This window comes from Psittacula echo (genome assembly GCF_963264785.1).
Source record: "Psittacula echo genome assembly, chromosome: 7".
In the NCBI taxonomy this organism is placed as follows: domain Eukaryota; kingdom Metazoa; phylum Chordata; class Aves; order Psittaciformes; family Psittacidae; genus Psittacula; species Psittacula echo.
Genome location: NC_137740.1, coordinates 51,831,955 through 51,854,712, shown reverse-complemented (window position 1 = coordinate 51,854,712; position 22,758 = coordinate 51,831,955). Strand labels below are relative to the sequence as shown.

The window sequence follows — 22,758 nt, the reverse complement described above, 5'->3', positions numbered from 1 at the left end:
AAATTAGCTGCTTAATGATTTGATTCAGCTATTCCAGCTTTGTGAAAATAAAGCTCTTGAAAATTATTAATCCTGTGTTAGTTATGTAACTGCTTTTACTTATTAGGGGCATCCATTTTGTCTATGAAATCTGTCACTTGTTTGGTGCATTTTAGCTTCACCACTTTGTAACTGAAAGAGCATGGAGTGTTATCTGTATTCTGAATAAGTTGCTATGCCTTTATAAATTAACATCTGCTAACCATGCATTAGGTTTTTCAGGAGCATCATCTTTCTGATCATTGTAACAAGTGGTTTCTGAAGAAGCAGCTGTATTTCTTCCTTTAGAAACAAGTGAGTATTGAAAATACTTGGTGTATTCCAGCACATTGGAGATTTGCTTCCTATCTCTCCCTCTTTTCAACTTGTTACTCTGAAGTGGAAGATGAATGTGGCACGGGCCAAAGAAAATACCGTATTCCTTCTGTTCTGACCTTGCAGGTTGTATTTGTTTCTGCAGTGTCGCTTCAATGTTGTGTAATTAGTTATAACTTCCTTTCACCAGCCAGAACAGGTAGAAAAACAGGCTTTCTATCTTTCCCCTTGAGCACTTACCACTCGTAGGGCATCAAAAGTGTTCAGCAGTATTTGGTGTTGTTCTTAAAACTTGTCTCTAACATCTACAAAGAATATAGCAGTCATTATTTTCCCAGATTTCCACTTTGTTGCTTGACCCACAGATCTGTAAGCATGTGCAATGTGAAGTTACGCCAGATAGCAGATGATCCTTCCTACTGAAGAAGCTAAAAAACTTACTGTACAATATATGCTTGTCTCTGGTGTTCCTAAGTGATTGTGAGGAATGAGTGAGAAACTCTTGAGCATCTTCATTACATGAGATACATCGTTTTGAGGGCATCCTTTTCTCCAGGATGCTTGCAGGAGATGCACTAATGGCTCAATGCCAGTCAAAGGTGGTTGTTCCATAGACTAGGTGCTCATAGCAATTTCCCTCATGCTTGCCACATGGTGCAGGTATCATTTTACTCCTCCCAGGCTGGATGACATGGCACATCCACAGCTGAGCCCTCTCGGTAGAGCTGGAACTTGCTTGGCTGAGACTGTGGTACTTGAGGGGGCTCAGCCACCCTATGCAGTAGTGACACCTTCTCCAGTGGGGCAGGAGCCCCCAGCAGCCAAACCCAAAAAGAGCAGCTAAGGAAACACACAGTCCAGCTCGTTGGTAGTAGGAATGCATTAAGTGGTTTTCGATTAACTTTCATGACTGACTGACTGCTGCCCAAGCTCACCTTTTGTTTGCAGTAGGTCCTGCAGGTGCTTACAGGCTCTGGCATCACCTTTGTGTGGGAGTGCTGCAGCTATAAGCTGTCAGGCTACTTCCACACCTCTGATGGTGTTGGTAGCACCTGGTGAGGTAATAGTTTCCATTTAGTTACAATTTAGTATATTTCTGTATTTCCCGTTATTTCTGTATGACAGTGGAGTTCTGTAGTACAGTGTGGAGAAAGGAAAAGTCATTAGGCTGACTATAAAGTAATACCAGAGTCTGCTGTATCATCAGCTCTTGGCTGTTATTCCAGCAGAAGTGCTTTCTATTCCCACATGAGTCTGGAAGTGGGCTGTTGTTTTGCAAGGCAAGTGACTGTCAGTCATGCCACTGCTGTTTGCTCTGTGCAGTGGTGAGTCTGGGCCAGGCAGGTATCGCTCCAAGCATGAGACCTGTTGGGAGGGTTGTGGTATCACTGTGTCCCCCAAAGCAGTGCCTCATGTACATGAGGACAGAGCTCAGATGCTCTGATGCATAACCCCTTGGGAGCATCGCTGCTGCTCTGTGAAGAGCACTGTCTTGGATGCGGTGAAACATGGGCATGTGCTTGCTGCCTCAGGTTCAGAAAGCCTAATTGTAATTGGGAAATGTAGGGCATCGAATTAAATTAGCCCAGAGCAGTGTAGCTGGGAAGAGTTCTTACTGGATTTACTGTCCCTTCAGAGTAGCTCTTATAAAATAATACCTTAAGTGAAACCCTAATTTCTAAGGTATATTTAAAAGCCTGCAGAGAGATGTTTCCTTCCCAAGGTAACAGCAAAGCAGGAAGATACTGAAGCAGCACACCTTGCTAAAGGTGCACGATTGGGTTAGGAGTCTGACATCTAGAGTGTCTTTCTACCAGAAGAGCTTTAGTTAAATAGAATCTTTGGACAGTTACTCTTTGCTTAGCTGTTATTTTGCAGTCCTTCATTTTCCCCCTATCCCTGTGTGTTACAGGTTTCCCTTTGTTTAAATCCACTGGTATCTTAACACATGTACAAGTGAAAGATATTTATACACTAGCGAAGTGCAGAGTAACTGAGTTGCAAACATGTCAAAAAAATGGATTTCTTTTCAAAACATAACAGCACACCCCCCATTTGACTCAATTCCTAGCTGAGCACAGTATGTAGCTCTATTGAAAGAATGTGGTCTCAGGATATGTAAACGTGTGTAGCAGCTTATTTGGCAAGGAAAAGTGCAAAACAACCAAGCACCTTGGATCTGTTAGTGCTCTTAAAATGCTTTTCTTCCAGGCACGCTGACATTTGCATTTCTGCATTTGTTGTGTAAAATATAAAGGGACATCTGGAGGGAGGGGATTCTCATTTTGGTTGGGTCAGGATTTCATCCTCTGCCACCTGCCTAGAACAGGCTCAGGTCCTGTGTTCAGGTTTGGCCCTCCTAATTCCGACCTGAAACTAAATGCTCTCCTGGCAGATCTGTGTGAAGCTGTGTTGATGATGCTTGTGGGTGACCAAAGCAACAGTATCTTCTGAGAACTGAAACCACCATGACTTGAACTTACAATAAGCACCTAAGCAATTCCTGGTTTAAAAAAAAGTATTTTAATATAGGTTTTGGTTTTAAAGTAGAGGAGTTCTCATCCATCAGTCATACAATCAAGGATGTGTATTGCTGTGTTGCGTCTTTGTAAAAGGTTTTAAATTCTATGTCCTTGCACCTATGTTGCAGAAATGGCTTGGGGAAGTTGGGTAAATATCAATGCACTGAAACCTGTGTAGCCTTCAAGGTAATTAAATGCCTTGAAGCATTGAGGGAGGCCTTAAAGGAGTTCCTTACTTCATTAATACTTGTTGCGCAGATTTATGTGTGTGTAAGACTTGTTTGTGTATTAGAGTTTGGATGTGTACTGGTTTTGTTTTGGAGAAACATCACTGTGTGAAGGACAGGTGGCTGTTGTCTTTCTCTAAGCATTTAGGTCTCTGTCATAAACAAGAAATTCACAATTTTTCAGGACTTTTGGTGGTGCATTCAAGGTTGGTGCTTGGTCACAAGGTGGACAGGTGCCTCTCACAGCACTTCTGGTGACAGGGTTTTGGGGTGGCTTTGGGGGGAGGCTTTTGTGCTCCCACATCAGGGCTGAGGGCATGGTTCTGCATCTGCTGGGTCATGGTTCCCTTTTGGTCAGTAGTATTCATTGTTGTCACCTAGGGAGGCTTTTGTCAGCTTGAGTTCAAGAAACAGTAGCCGGAGATGGATAATGGCTTATGCTTACTGCATGATTTTCTTTAAAGTTGAAGAATTTATTAGAACTTGTCAATATAGTATTAGATGGCTAAAGGCTATTTTTAGGTTCAAATGCTCCACCTAGCAGTGTGATGGCCAATTTAATCAAATAGATGACTCTCAGTTTGCTTATTTGTATCTGGGTGTATTTTTAACTACTTAAAACTGTTGATGTGTCTTCAAGGATTTAATCCCATGTTGTGTATATCAGCAAACTTCTGTAATCCTACTGGGATTTCTTACCTGGCAGTGGGAAGCTCACTGGAACTAGTCGGGAGATGGAAAATGGTCAAAATTTGCATTTTCTGCCATTGTTTATGTTGTATATGTCTAGATGCTTCAGGGCACTCTCACAGGATGTGTTACCATAGCTAAAATAAGACAGACAGGTCAACTTCTCTGAGAGCATGAATGAAACCTATTATTAGAGGGGGAAAAAATGCTGGGTTAGTATAACCTCTGCCCAGGGGGCCCTTATTATAAAATAACACAGGAGCAACCGGATGTTCCTCAGTGAAAGGCCAGTTATTGAGTGAATTCAATGTGAAGGAAAATATTCTTTGCTGCCTGTAATGATGGTCATTGCTCCTTGAACTGGGTTGGATCCAGGCAGCTCTGGGCAGGTGCCCACTGGAGGGATTGCTTCTCCTTCATCCTTGGTATGCAGCAGTGCGGGCCTCGTGATGACCACTGGATCCTGTCTGTAGCTCCTCACCAGACAGACTAGATGGACCAAATCTTTCTGATGATGATTCTTGGCCATTTGTGCAGGTTGGCTTCCACACACCTTGGAGAAGTGATGAGGAGAGTTCAGAACTGGGTGATGATGATAGTTCCCTGCTGGGATGGTGCTGGGTGGGTGATGGTTTTCAGCAGTATTGGGTTAGTTAATATAAGATAAAAGCTTTCAAATCCCCTTTCAAAAAGGAGACTGACATGCTTTTCAGTATTAGAAATTACAAAATGTGGAGTCCTCTTGGCACAATGACATGTGCACACAGCAAGATCAGAAGGCAGCAGCAGGCATACTAGCAGCTTGACAATTAACTATGAGGAACTGAACAAAATCCATTTTAATACAAAACAAATGCTCTTGAAGGTTTTTTCCAGAAGTTTTTTTTATATATATTTATTTTGGTTGATAAAACTAAGATTTGGTGGAGGGAGAAGGAAATGAGTTGCTGAACTGGAAACTCAAGTGAAAATTCAGACCAGATCAAGCTTGACGGGGTGCTAGGGAAGCAGAGAGTGCTCGTATGATTTACCACCATGTTCAAATTCTAAGCATTTTGTTCAAGAAGTCACAAAACTCCAAATACCCTGGTTGAGGTATAATTATGTTTCACTTCTTTAGCATAGATTTTCCTTTGAAGAGAGTCCCCTACCTTAAAATAAGCAGAGTATTATCCTTGCCAAAGATCTTTCAGCCTCTTTAGAATAGGGCATTTAGATTACCAGGGACAAAGTGAGTATCTTGAATGCTCTGTGTCAAGGCACGAACAAACGGCACAGAAACAGTAGTACAGTACAGAGTGAAACCTGACAACTTGGTGTTAAAGGAAAGGAATGCTACTGTATGGTTTGATTGTGATCAACTTATCTTCAAGTGGGTTTATTAGCAATTTAATGGAATATTGGTTATTCAAGAGCCATAATAGCCCTGGTTGAAATGTCCCTTCTGTGCGGTTTTCCCATACCCTGTGGAATGAGCAGAATGTGACAGTCGAGCTTTCAGCAGGCTTCATGAATTTTAAATACTTTTCAGCTGTGAAATGGGGCACATGGCGTGTGGTCAAGGGTGGACAAGGAGCTGGCAGCCGCTGGGGGTATTATGGGATATTGAGTGTCTGGGAGATAATGAATGCTTGGCTTATCCAGGTGCATTCTTGGCCTGCTGTGCATGTCCAGGCAGAATGGAATACATTTCTCTGTCCAACACTTAACAATTGATCATTTTGTAATTGTAAGCAGAAAGTATTTAGAACATTACTTTCTCAGCATGCCTGCGTACGACTTGAATTTCATGTCATCGTCTTTATCCGGCAAAATCTCCACTGTTCTTCTGTAACGATGCATTCATGCCACTTAAACTTTTCCACTAACCTGATTTTATGCTTAGTGGATCTTAGTGAGCCTTCTTTTCTACTTTCAATCTCCATCTTTTTAAGCATCCCTTTTTCTTCTGTGATGTTTTTTATACCCAATTGAAACGATTTCCACTTGTTATGGGTTGAAATTTCAGCCCAACTTTTTGCAGCAAGTGAGCAGGTTGCTGGCTCCTGTTCTGTGGGAAACAGCATCCCTAAAGGCTAAGTGGTGGAAGAGAAGAAGGGGAAACCCAGGCACGGTTTACTGCTGGTGAGCCGTGTAAAGTTGTTCTCATGTGCTTTGGTTCTGTTTAGCTATCAGAACACAATATGTTCCAAAGACATCCAGATTAATTGTGGTTTTTAACTGCATGGACCTGGAGGAGGAGATGACCTCCTGAGACCTGCCAGGCTCCTGCAGGGCAGAAAAGCTTTTCTGGGACAAGCTCTGGACACCCAATGCCACTTCCTGCTCCTGCTCTGTGTGCGAGTCCCTCTCTGTGCTGCCTCTCGTCAGCTCTTCCCATGCTTCCCCTTGTCCATTAATCCCTAGTGTTGCTGTCCATGCCATGATCTTGGATCGCTCTCCGGGCAGTGGACACTGGGCATTAAGGACATCAGCTCTAGGCACACAAGTTGCAACCGTTTCAATAGTAGTGCAGTAAGTGGAGTTGGATCCATAACTAGCAGTGTGTGGGCAATAACAAGTGGGGTAATTATCCATGTGTCCCTTTCTGAACACCACGGTTCATAAACTACCCAAACTTTGCCAAAAGCAATGCCTGCTTGGTGCAAGCTTTGCCTAACGATGAAACTAACTTTCTCAGAGCTGCAACCTGAAAGTGTAGGTGTGTGATCTGTGTATCAGGAGCAACTAACAACTTATCTTCAGCTTGAAAATATGGCTTAGGAGTACCTCAGTGTTGTTTCTCAGCCCTCCCGTGGCCTCCTTTGATGAAAAATGGTTGAGGATGAGACATGCTGCATGCACACTGGATGGCACATCTGTCTGAGCAGATTGGAAAGAGGACCACATCTGCCAGCAGAGTGTGGTTCTGGCTGTTTGCTGGTACTCTGGCACAGCCACTGAGGCACTACAAGTCTGATTGATGCTACGGTGTGACTGCCCCACCATTTGGCCGAGGATGTGGCCTTGGAGCTATGTGTTGGCAGAGAGTGGCAGGGTAGGATCAACTGAAAGTCACAGAAAGGGTTTTCTATATGTTAGAACAGTTTTCCACATGTTGCGATGCACAGCTTAGTTTGAAGTCATTGGATCACTCTGAACTGAGCAGTATGGATGCAATCTGGGTGCCTTGGGAGCAGCATGTCCACCCGTATCCAGGAGCACAAAGCTGAGCAGCTGGCCATTCTGTTCAGGGCCAGGCAGCTGCCAGTCTTCACCTTCTCTATTCCCTTCCTGGAAGAGGTGGTGGGATGAACACAAAGGCCCTGTGTGGCTGGAAAGGGGGAATCTATTGCCAAAGCAAACCATGGTCTGTCAGCTGCAGGGGTGGGAATGGAGGAACGGAGTGTCCTTATCAGGCTGTGCTGGTGGCTGTTTGTGGGACAGAGCTGACCTTACTTGACTTGCACGTAACACACTCCTACAGTGTGATCTGCTTTAGCAGCACTGGAGCATCTTGTTCTTCCACCATTTTCCTGCTGACCTCTTTAAAAGCAGGGCCCTTTCTGGTATCAACACTGGGAGCCAGAGTTGAAAACTCTGCCATAACCCACATCCCACAGATTTCTGAGATCAGTATACACTAGGGTGTGTATCTGACCTACTTAAAGCAAGAAAATAACTAGTACTGGGTTTTTCTTCTCAAAACCATTACAGTGCTGCTTTATTTTCATTGAAGCTTCTGCAAGCCCAGAAGGGCAATGCTTATCATCAAGAGGAGACAGATTTTTCTCATCCCCAAACAGAGCACATTCAAACAAGAACCTGGATCGTGACCAACACTGGTATCTGGTTTTGCAAAACTGAAGTCTATCCTTTCCTGGCTCCGGATTTGTCCTTCTCTATTTATAGCCTTCACTCGGAGTCTTGCTGAAAAATGCATTATATATTGACAGTGGCACTTTGTGAACTCAGAGCTAATGGCTTCAGAAATAGTCACCTCGGAGATATCATAGTCTTAACTTCTGCATATATTAAGTCTGCCCACTCCTGGCACCTCAGGGGAAAAGCTGCCCTGCTTTTGGCAGGGGTGAGCTGTGGTTCATAAAAATCATTTTCTTGTTTCCTTGTTTCCACTGTCTTTCGAAAAGATAATTTCATTCTTACTGTCAATAACATAAATCCCATAACACGGTTAGTACACAGAAGGCCAGTAAATAATTTAGGAAGCAGCCTCTGTTTAGAGTGCATCAAATACTAATATAGAGAAGGAAAAACTCCCACACATCAGTTACAGTAATTGGTGGAAGGCACCAGTCCGGAGGGTAATGAGCTCCATTTTTAAAGCATGAGGAAATTAGATTCTTATAAATGTCAAACGTAGTTATTGTCCTCTTTCCTTGAAACAGAGCTGAGCTGGCTGGAGCCCATTGTCTCTCAATCAGCTTTGCTATGGATTAGACACATCCCGTCTCACACCAGGAATGTGCTTATTAGAAAAAATATCAGTACACAAAGCATACAAGCTTTAACACTCAACCGCTGTACTAATGGGTACATGTACAATAAAACCCAATATCATGTTACAAACCTTAAGCTGACCTGAGATAATACGATACAGAAATCTTAAAAGGATACTGATGAGTGTTTTCTTTGTGTGCTACAATGGTGACTATCTGGGATTTTAGTTTTCAAATAAAGGAGATAAAGCAAGGAAAGGTGACTTTTCCTCTTGGCTGCTTATGAAAAAAAGCAAGCAGTAAGTCTTCTTCGTAGTGAATATGCTTGTGATCTGGTTATGTCCAAATGCTTTGTCTGTTTTACTGGTGTCTCCTGGGTGACTGTGGCTTCATAGAGGATTTTTTTTCTCCATCTACCTTTTTTCATTTCTGTCCTGGAGAAGAAAAGAAGGAAAGAGGTGGTTACTTGTTCATACATCAAAGCTTGTGCTGTGAATTATTCTTTCTTTCATTATAGAATTTCATCAGACTTTCCTTCAGAAAAAGAGATTGTTTAGGGAGGATAATATGAGGAGGGGAAAGGACTTCATAAAAATCCAATGCTGCACCCCTATTTTTAACTTCTTGCTTGAGGATAACAATCACTTCTCCCTCCTTAGCTAAAGATTTTATCTTGTTTTCCCTCTGGGGTAGGAGCTCTGTTGGAAAATGGCACAATCCTTCTGATGTGAGAAGGCTTAAGGGTAGAGCCAAGCTCTCTATTTCCTTTTGCAATGATAAGATATAGACTCAAGCTATTTGTGTGGACTTTACCATATACTAACCCAAACTCTGAATGACACAGTTACACTGTTTCCAAGGTGATCATCTGTCAGACATGTACTGTGGATATGCTATGTTGGAAACCCTACTCACGACTGCTGCAGGATGGCTTTAAAGATGATGTGGTGGGGGCAATGCAAGACCGCTATCCCCATGCAGGAACCTCAGCTATATGCAAAAGCAGATGGACTGCTCATTTTTGGTTTTGTTGAATCATGAACTTACAAGTTGGGCTTTTGTTCTTTGATTTTCTTTTTTTTTTTTTTTTCTTTCTAGTTGCCTTTTAATAGCATCAAGTCTTCCCTCTGCTCATCTCCATTTCAGTTTGTGGTCCATTTTTCATTTCTGCTTCTACTGAATAAAGTTCCTGATGTTGCCTATAGAAACCAAACTGTAACTTGGGACTTCTATTTTACACAAGCAGAGGATATTGAAAGATATTCCTAGCATATGTCACTAGATGTGTGAACAGCACTTTCCAATTAAAACTCTAGGAATTTTTACTGGCTGCTTAAAAACTCTGCAAAACATTGAACTGTAGACTTGAATCCATTAACACCCATCATGGAAAAAAGATGCAGCTATTTATATGGTAGTCATTTTATTTACTTAAATTTGGTTTCATAAGCTAAAATGAGCTCAACTGTTGGGGGGAAAACATCTTGAGCATCTTATAAATATCTTCAAAGCCTGGAACAATCACAGAGCAAATTAAACTAGTTTTCTGTGGACAACTTTTAGTTCTGATAACTTTCCTTAATGTCTGTGCTACAGCTGCATCAAGCCCTGTATGTTAAATAAACAATTTGACGCATCTCTGCCATAGCCTGGTGGTTAAATGGTACTCAGCAGCTGGTGATTAAAACATCCATATGACTCGAATCACAAATCCAAAGTCAGCATTTACCTTCCACTATTCTTATTAGTTAGGCACTTTGCTTAATTGGCACTCTAGTGCAAGTGTTATTAATTGACCATTCTGGCCTGGGGATGTGAAGTGCTGCTGCTTCTCTGCCTGTGTCTCCTAAGAAGCTCTGCGGCACCTTTCCTGGCTGTGTTGGAGTTGCTTCTCCAACAGTGCAAGCATTTTGCATGGTTGTAACACTCAGGTAAGAAGGCGGTTTTCCACCTTCTAGAGGGATCCTGCACCCGCCTTAGTGACTGGTGCTTGTTTGCTCTGGTCATGGGCAGATCTACCTTTGGGCTTTTGTACCCTCAGCCTCTCACACATAGCTGAGATGCTGCTTTTCTTCTCACAGTAATTTGCTGCCTTCTGACCATTAAGTTTATTAGGCCATTAACAGACACAGATTTTCCAGCCAGAGTGTCTATCCTGCTTGTGGTGCTTGTTGCACAGCATGAGGCACTTTCATGTCTTCCCTGCAGGCTGCCTGGGTGTTACACCTTTTTACTCTCTCAGATGTTCTTTTGTGGTCCAGAGAAGCTTTTCCTTTTGGCTCTCCCCACAGAGAGCAAGAGGGGTACTCCTCTGTGGCATCCGCAGCAATGTTGTTGCTCCTGGCTGGTGTGAACACGGTATTGGGGAGGAAGACAGAAGCAGCATGGGGAATGGGTGCTCAGCAAGGGCAGCCACTGGCTTGGCTTCCTCTTCAAGCCCAAACCAATTTTGCTGGCAGCATCTGATCAGCAGCACGTCTCCTGAAAGGGCTTTCTCTTCTTGGTGTTTTGATTTTGGAACCTGCTGGGGGCGGGGTGAATTAACTGGAGATAGGTGACCACACAAGAGGCTGGGTGTTACTGTTTCTTCCTGTGGTTTGGCCTTCTGCCTTAAATATACTCATCAGATGAGTTATTTATTTATTCCAACTGTTTGTGGCTGATGTACTCCTGTATCGGGGTGTCCCAGTCATGAGTTTGCTTGCCTGCTTCGTGTCAGCACAAAACAGTGAGTCTGGGTGTTCTTGGATTGGGAACCTTATATAAAGCCTCAATGTTATTTCTCAATATTAAGCAATTGTTTTCTTCTTTGGGGTCTTATGGCTCTTAAGCACGTAGCACCTGGACAGTGAAAACCACTGGGCTTCACAGGCAAAAGAAAGCTTTGTGCTATCAGTACATGGATGTTATAAAATGTTGCTGTATTTGTACAACAGTCAGTTCTCCGATATTAATTTAGCTGTTTCCTATCTATTTTTTAAAATTCTGCGTGGGTCTAGTCTTCCCTATAAGCCTAATTTTAAAGTACACTGGAGAAGGAGCAGCAAGATTAAGAAAGATGAAGCGTTACTATTGAGCCTGGAGACTCCTGAGTGCCAGGTTTCAGCCTGAAGTAATTTTAGCATCAAGTGAAAGAGGAGCAAAAAGAAGTATTAATAATTGTAAAGGGCATGCTGCTGGCTTGCTCCAGTCTGTGTGCCAAAGCCTTAGATGGGATTTTGCATGGGGAGGGTGAGTCCCTTGGTCTCGGGAAGCTCCTGGATACAGTTCTGCATTGCAGCATTAACCCATCAGTGTTCTCCAGGTTGCACAAAGACCTGCCTTTGTTTCATTTAACTTTAAACTGAGGCACCTACTTTAACAGTGTGTCCAAGGCTTTTTCTGTAAAGTAGCTGGAGAACAAGGATGTGATAGAGAGAAAGAGGAACCTCCAGGGAGCAGATCAGACAAGCTACCTGATACACCATCCTGTCCAGACCACAAAGGCCTCTGAAAAGAGTTGGGAAACTGCAATGGGCAGGGACGCAAAGGACCCTGCCATCCATCTTGCTAACTTAAAGGACTTTCATTCTTATTAATGATATGTATTTCTGGTATTGTTTTTAAGTTTTTCAGTGATACAATATAGTTAAACTTTCTTTTAAACAGGTTGAATCCATGAAGAGAGCACTAGAAAGTCTCAACCTCAATATAGTAGAGATGGTGGATGAAAATGCTACCTTGGATGGTGGAGATGTCTTATTTACAGGTATAGCGGTAGTGACTTTGCTGCTTACCTATTCCAACTGCCTTGAAGACGATACGTTCTCTGTTGTCTGCATCGTAAAATGTCGTTTGTGTGGTTTGTTAAATCAGTTGTTTACTATATGTCACGAAGGCAGCAGAGATGAATTTTCAATACAACCCTCAATGTCCTGCCTAATACCTGAATAAATGAAGTAGCAGTACACACAGTCCAAAGAGCAGCACTGCGCATACAAATTTTACTTTAGCTTGTAAAGTACTGTTAAGAAAAATGCTTTCAGTAGTCAGCTGGCTGCAGTTGTTTCATATGCCTTATTACAAGCAGCCAAGTTCACCAGACTCATTTTCAGGGCTTGTAGAAGCTTGGTGCAGACAATTGTCACTAGGTAAATGAATAAAATGTGAAAAATGCATTTTCAGTTTCTGGGGAAAGTGGTGGAGTTGCCTGCCAGATGTCATTTGCTAGACAACTTGTATGCATGGTTGCCTTCAAAGATGAGGATACTGCTTGTGTTTTTTGTGTCATTAAACCCATTAGGCATTTTCTCACATTGGCTGCACACACGCTTGCTCCCCACCTGTGCTGAATGAGCCTGTTCATTTTGATCAGCATCACAGTAGACTAGCTGCTTGTTAACCGAGGGGAAAGAAGGGTCTTGAAAGAGGCAGACCAGGAAGGGAGGCCTTTCTAAAACAGTGCAGATCCAGCACTGATTTTCTTTGGAGCCGGAGGATGCTGGTGGCTGTAGAGCTGCCTTTGAGACCAGAGGAAATCTCAGAGGCAGAGAGAAATGGTCAATCAGTGCTGTACTAATCCAGCCCAGCTGTTCTCTTTCCTGACTCAATGACTGTTGCAGAGCTTTAGAAGAGGAAGCTATTTATGCTTCTGGTGAAATGTGTCTTCTGGAAAAAGATAATTGCTTTAAATTATCAGCTCAGAATTGCAGGTTGCATTCTTCTACGCTGAATTTTCAGTTTTGCTGCTCAACTTGAGAGAGAAAGATGGAAAATGACAATCCATGAAAGATTGCTTCAGAATGTCTCTAAAGCTGCACTGTTTTTAAAGCGTGTGTGCTCTGATGCGGGGGCTGATGTGATTTTTTTTTTTTTTTTTTTTTTTTGGGGGGGTGGCTTTAATAAAGTGCTGTAATTGTTTTACCCTTCATTTTTTCATTCCAGGCAGAGAATTTTTTGTGGGTCTTTCCAGGCGGACAAATCAACGTGGTGCAGAAATTCTGGCTGACACATTTAAGGTTTGTAGATTCATTCATGCCATGGGAAATAAAAGCTATCATCCACTGAACAGATGTAAATTTATACTGGCCAAGGTGTTTGTCAGGCTCAAGCGCTTTATTTAGGACTTACAGAAAAGTACAAGTTACTGAGAAGGTCTGAGTCTCCCGTAAAGTCAGAGATGCTGAAGTTGCGTATGAAGAGTGAGATTACAGCATAAAAGTAACTTGGATAGTGGGGGCTCTTATCAACATTCATGTTCTTAGTGTTCTCATGTATTGCCAACATGTTCTTATTGCTGGTCCCTGGACAGGTTTTTCATACGTATTGTTTCATTATGCTTTTTAGTGTATTTCTTCACAGTTGCAACAACAGTAATCTTTTAAACATGTTCTGGGTTTTACTCCGTTGCACCAGACAAGGCAAGCTGGTCCAGAGGGGTATCTCGTACTTAAACAGTTGACACTGCCCTGGGATATGTGGCTATTGTTAATTTGCAGAGAGTAAAATTAATCATGGAATGTCTCAATATAATGATGGGCCTAGGACAATTTAAAAACATGTATAGCAACTGCTCTTTGCTTCCTTACAGGATTATGCTGTCTCCACAGTCCCTGTTCATGATTCTTTGCACCTGAAGGGCTTTTGCAGCATGGCTGGACCAAACTTGATTGCTATTGGATCAAGTGAAGCTGCACAGAAAGCCCTTAAGGTAAGGCATATCAGAACGACAAACTTGTTGGATTCTTTTCTTTTTAATCTCAGCTCAAGAATACTGAATTTTAAAATAGATGTAGATTAGTGAAAGAGGAAATCAGTACATCCCAGAGTCTCTCATGTGCAAACTGTAAAGAATGTTTGTATCGGGCAAGAGAACAGTGATGTTAATTTAGCTTTAGCTATCGTCAGGAAATAAATGGATTGTACAGGTTATTACTTACAGCTTTGTTGACTAAAAAGGTTATAGTTTGGTGATAGGAGGGAGGAAGGAAATATCAGAGTGGTGTCGATATTTACTCCAGATGTTGCCATGTGGCTTTTAAAATTGCCAGAAGGGAAGTAAAAGTTTTGGCATGAAGAAGGAGGGAAAAGGGTATGATCGCTGTTGTGATGTTGATGACCTCTGAACGCATTTTGCAGCGTAGACTTCCTGGGAAAAAATCAGGAAGTAACTCCAGCCGCAGGGACCAGCATCCAAGACTCCCCATCCCTCCTTCCTCCATCACCTGGCTGCAAAGTTGAGTTCCTTCCTGGTCGTGCATTTTCTTCTCTGGTCCCAAGAGGGTCTCATAACAGCATGGCTTCAACAGAAAGAAGTGTAGTCTTATCGCAGTCTGACCAATAATTTGAGTCTCTGAATGTTTTCCTCTAGAGTGGGAGGTGTGGGTTTGAACTGTGACACTAAGAGGCCTCATGAGTCTGGGTCTCTCTTTACTTAGCAGACTTGGAAACCAATAATCCATTGTGTAGCAGGTCAACACTGTACTAACACCACCATCCCCAGTGGGAAATGTTTATTGCTGCTGTGGCTTGCACTGGGCTCAGTGGCTTTCCTGCCTGCTGGGTGTGTTCTGAGCAAATAGACCAAATTAAGCTGTTTTTAGAGATGTGGGCACAGAGACACCTGAAGCCGTGAATCTCGTTAGGCATATAGGCAATGAGACAGCTCACCGGAGAGATCAGCATCTCTGCTCCTGCATGGTAATGCAGGCACTGATGTTTTGCAGCAGAAGCTTTAGCTGGGGCACCAAATCAGCAAAGTGCAACTGAGATTTACCTGAAGTGAAGCTAGAGGGAGTTTGTCCCTCTTGTTACGTTAGGACCTAACATCCTGCCCACTTTGGTTGGAGGTGCAGGTAAGCCAGAGCACGTCTGAAAGCATTACTGCTGCCTTATGCATTTTTCTCAGGACTTGCCTTGAAAGGTTAAACCAAAATTTACTTTAAGGTGGTGGCAGTAAGACCTAAATTTTCAGCTTATGATTATGCTAATTCTTTTGCCAAAAAAGAATCTAAGTGCAGGCTTTGTTCTTCGGCTGTGCGGAAGCCTCCATGATGCGACATGATTGCTAACTCATGAAGGAAGCCAGTTTTGTGTCCCTTATAATAAATGAGGAGTGGTGAAGGTAGCTCTGCTGTACAAGTGAGAAAGCCTCTGAAATCTGCTCAGTTTAAATACAGCTTATGCAACCTGACTTGCATCTCTTGCCCTGATTCTAAAGTGTGAATTTAGAGCAGCTCCGCTATCAGTGCCCAGGGCCACTGAACTGAATCTGTGCCAGGCAGAACATTTACAGCAGAAATAATATGTAACTCTGAAAGCAACATCCCTGGCCCTCAAAGAGCTTAGGAGCCCATCCGGCATGTCTTGTACATCTCCTCAGCTTCCATAAGCTAGTGATATTTATCACTATGAAACTTCCTTAAATATTTGCAAGATGGAGGCCCAGGAGACTTCTTGTCCTTGCTGCCATGCTGTGATAATTCATTGCACATTTGCTTTTCAGAGCTCGAACATTTTCATCATGGGTATAATCCTAGGACTTTTCATTTCCCAGCAGCATCATTTTTACTATTAGAGCTCAGCAGCAAAGTTGTTTTGTTTTTGTTTTTGTTTTTTATTATTTCTTTTATCTATTTTTTTTACTCTGATGACAGTTTATCATTTAAAATGTATCAGTCCCCAGCTAAGATAAACCCAACCTTTCAAATCTCCTTCTCCCCTGCTGGAGATGGGTTGAATTATGGAGGCCAGGAAAGTGTATTCCTGGCTGGCTTAGACTTGCAGCCTGGCAGCAATTAACAGTAAATCAGGATAGCAACCTGATTGTTCTGCCTGAGTCTTAAACAAGAGGATGGTCCTTTGACTTCCCAGTTTGGAGTGGCTTTAAGTTTGCTCATTCATTTGAACAAGCTGTCAAAGTTGCTCTCTTATTAGAAATCACTACATGAAGCTCTGGGAGCACATTCCCAGCTTATCACCCATGTCATCTTCCGTAAGAAATGACAAATAGTTTTGGTTGTAGAAGTCTGATGTTCCTGATGATGTTAGATTGATTTAGTCTGGGATGGAAAGTGCCCTGCGTCTTTCCCTGTGAAATATGCACAATCCCAAATTGTTAGAGTCTCAAACTCTAAACGTGTTGTGAGCAGCAGCCTGATGAACTTTGCAGATATCCAGGCAGCCCTACACTTGTACAGAATGTTTATAAACATGAGCAAAATTCAAGTACTGGTTGCTCAGAGCTGCAATTTGAACTTGAGCCAGGACTAATCTGAGAACTCATCAGTTTGATTAAAGCCTTTTGCACAGCCCTGCTCACTGTTGCAGTGCATCAATTCAGCTATCGTAGCCAAAAATATATTTTGAATAAGCTGATTAAATGTTGGTGGTAACTAAGTGTCAATTAAACACCAGCATTAGTCAAGGTATAGTAAAAAGCAGATACATTTTTAAAAGAAGATGGCAATGAACAAGATAACCTAGCAACCTTCGACTGTTGGTGGATATCTTTTAAAAAAAGAGATTAACTATGTCGGTTTTCAGTGTGTTTCTCTGCATCAGACATTCAGCAGTGTGTGTGATGGTCATGTTTGCTCATGCCATTTGAGGTTAGGGACCACACCATTTGAGGTCACACCAGTTGAGGTTAGGGATTCTGGCCTGGAACAGCAGAGTTGCACTGCAGCATGTGTCCTTCTCCTAGTGAGCTAGCAGGTTACATCAGGCAACCATGTCCCTGTCAGAGCCACATATGAAGTTACCCAGAGTGTGTTTCTTGCTCAGTGTATTGGATCCAATTCCACTGTCATCCTGGGGAGCCTCTAGCTGTTCCTTCAGTCTAAATCTCTTCAGAGAAATTATTGGAAAACAAATAGGTAGAGCATCCATCTTGGAAACGATGGAGTTGGCAGTTGCTGCTGATCAGGAACATTCTCTAACATCTGAATTCTTGCTTTATGACCTCAGTGATTTCTTTGTATTTGTTCACTTGCCTCTGAAGAAAAAAATGTCAGTTGGTAATCAGCTTCTTGCAGTCCTGTGGGAATGCAATTGCAGGAGGATCTCTGGGAGACTCTGATACTCGGAATTAAAAGCTGTTCCTTGCATTTTAGTGGGGCAGCTGAGCTATAGCAGTGCTGTCAGCTGTTCCTCTCTTTACCCATTGCAGTCTGTGTGGCAGTACGGTTCCCTGACCTTCCACTGGGTCATTTGTCTGGCACGGCCCAGCATGTCACTCCTTTATTGTGATAGCTTGTTATTTTAAACCTCTCCTTTGTTGTTGCCATTTTTCATGTCTGGAAATGCAGTCATACAAGCAAGATGATTAAGCTGTCTTTAACTATCTCTGGTTGAGTTGTTTTCATTCCGTAGCTTGTCTTGTTAGGCAGCAAGTGAACTGCTACATCATGCAATGCTAACATTTCTTATTTAAAATAGAATTTATCTTCCTACTAACAGTCTTGTTTGAAAGAGAAATTTTCCTTCGTTGTTTGCACTGGTGCAACTCATGTGTCCTCACTATACTTCAAAAATAGAAAAAGAAATTGCATCTGGTGCTCACATATGGCAGAGTGCAATTGATCATGCGTTTAGTGCAGTGTGTGTAATGTAAAGCACTGCAAGGGAGCTAGGAAATGAGTGCACAGAGTTTAGGATTATAGAGCACATGCTAGAAGCAGATAATAAATCAGAAGTGACATGTTAACTGCGAAATCCTCTTCAGGCTCTGGCAAGTATAGAATATTTATTTGGGCTGCCGCTGAAAAGTGGCACTTGAGGAAACTGAGTAAAAGAGAGAGACAAATGAACTGCAGAAAGTACCAGGGCCTGTAGTGGCTATTACAGCTGAAATTTTAACTTCCCTCTGCTGTTTTCAGCATCCATTTAATTCCTTTTTGTAGTTAAACCTGTCCATAATTCCATATGCGCAATTCCATAGTTGAACATTAGCCGTGCCTGTTGAGCTGGTAAAGCCTGGGGTTTTTCTGGTACTCCAGTGAGGCCAGGATTTCCTCCAAGCATGTCAGATTTGGGCTCTGATCCTGCATTGGTGGAGTCAGTGACCTTAACCATGAGCATGAGTGAGGATGAATTTGGGCTGGGACAGTGTCAGCCTCTGTGTAGGATGGTGGTGGGGCAGCACTGCAGGAGAATGCTCTGCACAGCTCTTACCACAATGAAGGACGCAGCCCTGGGGTCTTGCTGTGACAACAGAAGAGCAGGAACTGGCCCGGGATGTAATCCAGTTCAGGTTCCAGCAGCAAAGGCAAGTGCTAGACAAGACGACAATGGGAACTGTGACACAGCATCTATTGCTGTACTTCCTCTATGCTAAATCCTGAAAAGCCATGTTTCTGTCCTTTGGTGTCTGTGTTGGTTGAACAGAGCACAAATCCCCTCTACTTTCTGTGACGAGTGAAGATTTGGACAGAAGCAGATGATGGTGGACACAGTCCTTGGTTTGCACAGCTTTGTCTATGTTCAGACCACTCTATGTCACCCTTTGGATAGCTTGATAACAGTCCCAAAGGATCTGAGGGCTACACAGGTTCCCAGCTTTGGCAAACTCAACCATTACGTTGCAAGCAGTACATATTGTATTTGTAGCAAGTGGCTGCTAATGAAGTTGTATTCTCACCCATTGGGAAATTATGTTGTCCTTTGGATCGGCTCTAATGTTGGGCACTTTCCAAAGCACTAACAACAGGGTCTTTCCGTGGGGACTGGTAGAGAAAGTCTTGGTGTGAGCCCATTTCTCTGGGGTAATGCCAGATGCGTGGTATTTGCTGATGGATCTCAGAAAGGAGCAGAGGGCCTGGGAGGAAGGTAGGAAATCCAGCATGGTGCCTAGGAGTGAGGGCTGCAACGAGGAGAGCACTCATCCCACCATATGGCCTGAGCCTAATCCCTGTGGCCAGCTGTGTCTGCGGTATTCCCTCTGGGATCTGGGATAATGGAGTTGCATTTGAAATGTCTGGGGTTTCAGAAGAACGCATGCTGATTGCAGAGGCAGCATGGCTGTGGCAGATGTCAGGGCAGAGTTGCATTGCCACGCAAGTTCAAGGCACAGCAGGTAATGCAGCTAAGCTTGCAACCACTCATGTCCTCTGGAGCAGTGGTGACATTTGCACTTCCGAGCTTGACCTTTGTAACCCAGGCTCTGACCTCATTAGTCAATGGGATTTCATTGTGGACAGCAGTGTATTGGAATATGTGCAGTAGTGCAGTACCATGACTTCAGTGAATACACCCACCCCCTCCATCCGCTTTTGATAAAAGGTTGGACTGCCTTGTTCTTAACTCTCCCATTCAATATCTTCTATTGGGAGTGGAGCTGTTCATTCATCCCCTAAATTATTCCCTGAAGGATGCTATTGCAGATGCAGCTGTTCTGACAGAGGTCAGGGGAGGTTTATAGAAACCACATCATAAGGATAAAATAGAAGGGAGTCTCTTTTGAGCCACTAGACCCTTGGTCTGTATCCAAAGCTCTGATCAGAGCAGTGCTTTTAAAGACTTGGGTGCTAGGAGTTGTTCTAGCATTGGCAGTTGCCCCCATTTCTGTGATTAAATGCCTTTTGTTCTTGTTCCATTTTCTATGACTGAAGTCTCTGCAGTGTGCCAGCTTTAAAAAGCCAAGTACTGTTCCCCTGCATGAGAGCAGGGTTATAGTGCCTGCATAAAGCTGAGGGGTTCCCAGCTTTGCCACGGAACTGCCTCCAGAAGGGGCACCGAAGGGAAAACTTCAACTGTCTGGTGTTCTTAGAAAGCAGCCTGTACCTCCAGGCAGCATTGAAAGGCTCAGCTAAATCTGCTCTTCCTATTGTCTGCATAGTGTCTGTCTTTTCTAGTAATGCACGAGTTTACGTGAAGACATTGTCTCTTCTTCCTTAAAAATTCATCATTTGTGCCTCTGCTTATTCCCCACATGAAGTCATAATCCTCTGTTTACGATATCACAATGGGTTGCTGTGGAAATGATTACTAATATTAATAACCTAAAGAGGATGACATCAGGTAGGGAATTAGCAGCAAGTGCAGATGACTGATGACTTTCCTGTAATGCAGCAACAAAGAAGGGGTAGTGAAATCCAGAGAACAATTGATAACTTGCACCCAAATTTAAAAAACGTGAAATTGCTGTTCTCAGCATTACAATAGGAAAATATAGAAATCCTGTGCATTTTCCTTTTAGCTCCTTCTGGTTTTCCATTACTTGATTAATCAGGACTGTACAGCACCTCAGAGGACACAGTCTTCACTGAGTACCAGATGACTTGCTACTTTAAAAAGGCAACTAGTTGTGGTTTTCTTTTAATTAGAAGTTCTTTTGATTAAAAGTCAGATGTTATAATAAATACACTTTGAGTGTCAGCGCTTTTCAGTTGTATATATGCAGAAGAAATTAGTCTTTTGGAAGATACAGAATCAAAAGTATATATAGAAGAGAGGCTGTTGGATTAATCTATTTTGGTTTATTTTCCTTTTCAAAGGGCAAGGAAAGCATCCCTTTCAATATGTATTTGTTGTCACCAGTAAGGCTGTCAGCCACAGGAGCTGGGTCAGAGGCTGATTGAGAAGATGTCATTTGACTTGTGTAAATGGGGACTCATGTTTCTATTCCTTTGCTGCTTTTTTTTCCTGTGACTCTTCTTTCCCTGGGTTCCTGTTCCAAAAGACAGGATGTTCGTCCTCTCGCCTTCTTGACTGAACGCAACAACACATGTAAGCCACTTCCTTTTTCCCCTCCTCAGGTTGTGGTTTCCATTTGGTTTCCATTTGTGGTTTCTTTGGGCAGAGCTGGCAGGCAGGTGACAGCATGGACATGATATAATGTGGTTCAGAGGGGCAGAGCAGCACAGGTATGCACGTGAATAGCACTTGGGACCGGTCACATCAGCGGTGATGCAAAAGGTGTCCTGCGCCAGGAAAAGACGAGGAGCAGGGTGGGAGACATTGCTTAAAGAGCTCTGTGTTCTGGAAAACATGACTGAGAGGGTGCAGCAGGGAGGAAAGCCCAAAGTCCAGCTGCTGAGAGTGTGGGTGGTAGATGGAAATTAGAGTAATGCTCTGGCTGTGTATGGGCTAAGAAACTTAGCAAATTGACCACGGCAGGCTGGGGCATTGCTGGTTTCAAATAGATCTCAAATGCAGTTTGCATCCATAGGCTCTATGCTATCCTATCCTCTGTCTCTAGTAACTTTTCAGCACCTGACAACAAGCTTTAGATAATTCTACTGTGATTTATGCTGCTCAAAGTGGCTGTCTTGTCCACTATTGTCTCTCCTGCCTGTGTTTCGGGGGTGACACTCCTCATAGATCTTGACATTCAAGCAAGATCACTGGCTTTTCCAGCTCTGCTCTTCTGTCCCTTCTGGTCAGGCTGGCCAACTGTTTATGGTCACTGTTGGCACTGTTGCACTTGATGGGAACTCTGAGAAGCTGTTGAGTAGCATGGTTTGTATGGCAGGCTGAGTCCCTCCACCAGGCAGGTAGCACTGTGGCATAGCTTACCAATCCCACTCTGTCTTGCACTTTCTTGTATTGAACCCTAAGGCTGCTGCTTTCTTTCTCCAGTGCCAATTGTTTCTTCAAATATGAAGAAGTGAGGAAGGAACTTAATAGACAGAGATGGGGCAATAAAACGATGAATGGAATTCAGTGTAGATAAGCGTAAAGTGATGTGCAGCAGGGGCAGGGAGAATGATGATGTGAACATCACATATGAAATAATGTGCTCTGACTTGTCATTGCTACAGAAGTAAGATGCTGGGCTTGTTGAAATTGCCAGCTCAGCTGAAAATGAAATCATAGAATGGTTACATATAACTTTAATGAATAACATCATTATGCCACTAATTAAAGCTGTAGTGCATCTGAATGTTGGCTGTTGTGTGTACTTGGCATGCACTGTACCTTCATTCCAAAAATAGGTAGAGTAGAACTGGAAGGATTCAGAAAAGTGCAACAAAGATAGATACCTGGAACAGCTTGCCTAAGGAGACTAAGGCAGCTATGACTAGAACCTGAAAAAGCAACAACTAATGGGATAATAGGTGCCTATAAAATAAGGAATGATGTGGAAAAGGCAACCGAGGATCAATTGCTTGTTGTCTCTTCTAGTGCAAGAAGCAGGGCAGCTGTAAAGCCAAGGAGCAAGTTCAGAAAAAAAAGGAAAAGAAATGCTTCCTTGCACAGTGTGTGTCTGAACTCTGAAGCTACCTTGCCACAGGTTCAAAAGCGAGCTCTAGCTAGGATTACTCTATATGACAGCTAATGAATTGAGGTTCCAGAGAGCCACATACCAAACCTCGGCCACTTCCAGTCTTTATCTTAGGATTCAGAAGTGGGATATCATTACCTCTCACATGGGTCTGAAGACCCCCATTTATGCAGCACTGAGGAAGGTCTGCCAGGTTCTGCAAGCATTTAAAAGAAATGGGAGGTTTGGTAACCAGCACTATTTTCTGTACCCAAGGCACAAATGCTACCTAAGCATCTGTGTAAAACAGACCAAACTTTAATGTGCTTGGAAAGAAAGAGAAA

At 43.0% G+C, this 22,758-nt stretch overlaps 1 protein-coding gene across 1 annotated transcript in view; it reads left to right on the top strand.

Annotated features, from left to right (window-relative positions):
- DDAH1 (dimethylarginine dimethylaminohydrolase 1) overlaps positions 1-22,758 on the top strand; it is a gene marked incomplete at both ends in the record, with an annotated part of 51,201 nt that overhangs the window by 24,232 nt on the left and 4,211 nt on the right. Inside the window, 3 exons of the mRNA XM_080623615.1 lie at positions 11,881-11,980; positions 13,156-13,229; positions 13,802-13,921. Coding sequence (XP_080479741.1) covers positions 11,881-11,980; positions 13,156-13,229; positions 13,802-13,921 — 294 coding nt within the window. The remainder of the gene's footprint in view (positions 1-11,880; positions 11,981-13,155; positions 13,230-13,801; positions 13,922-22,758) is intronic.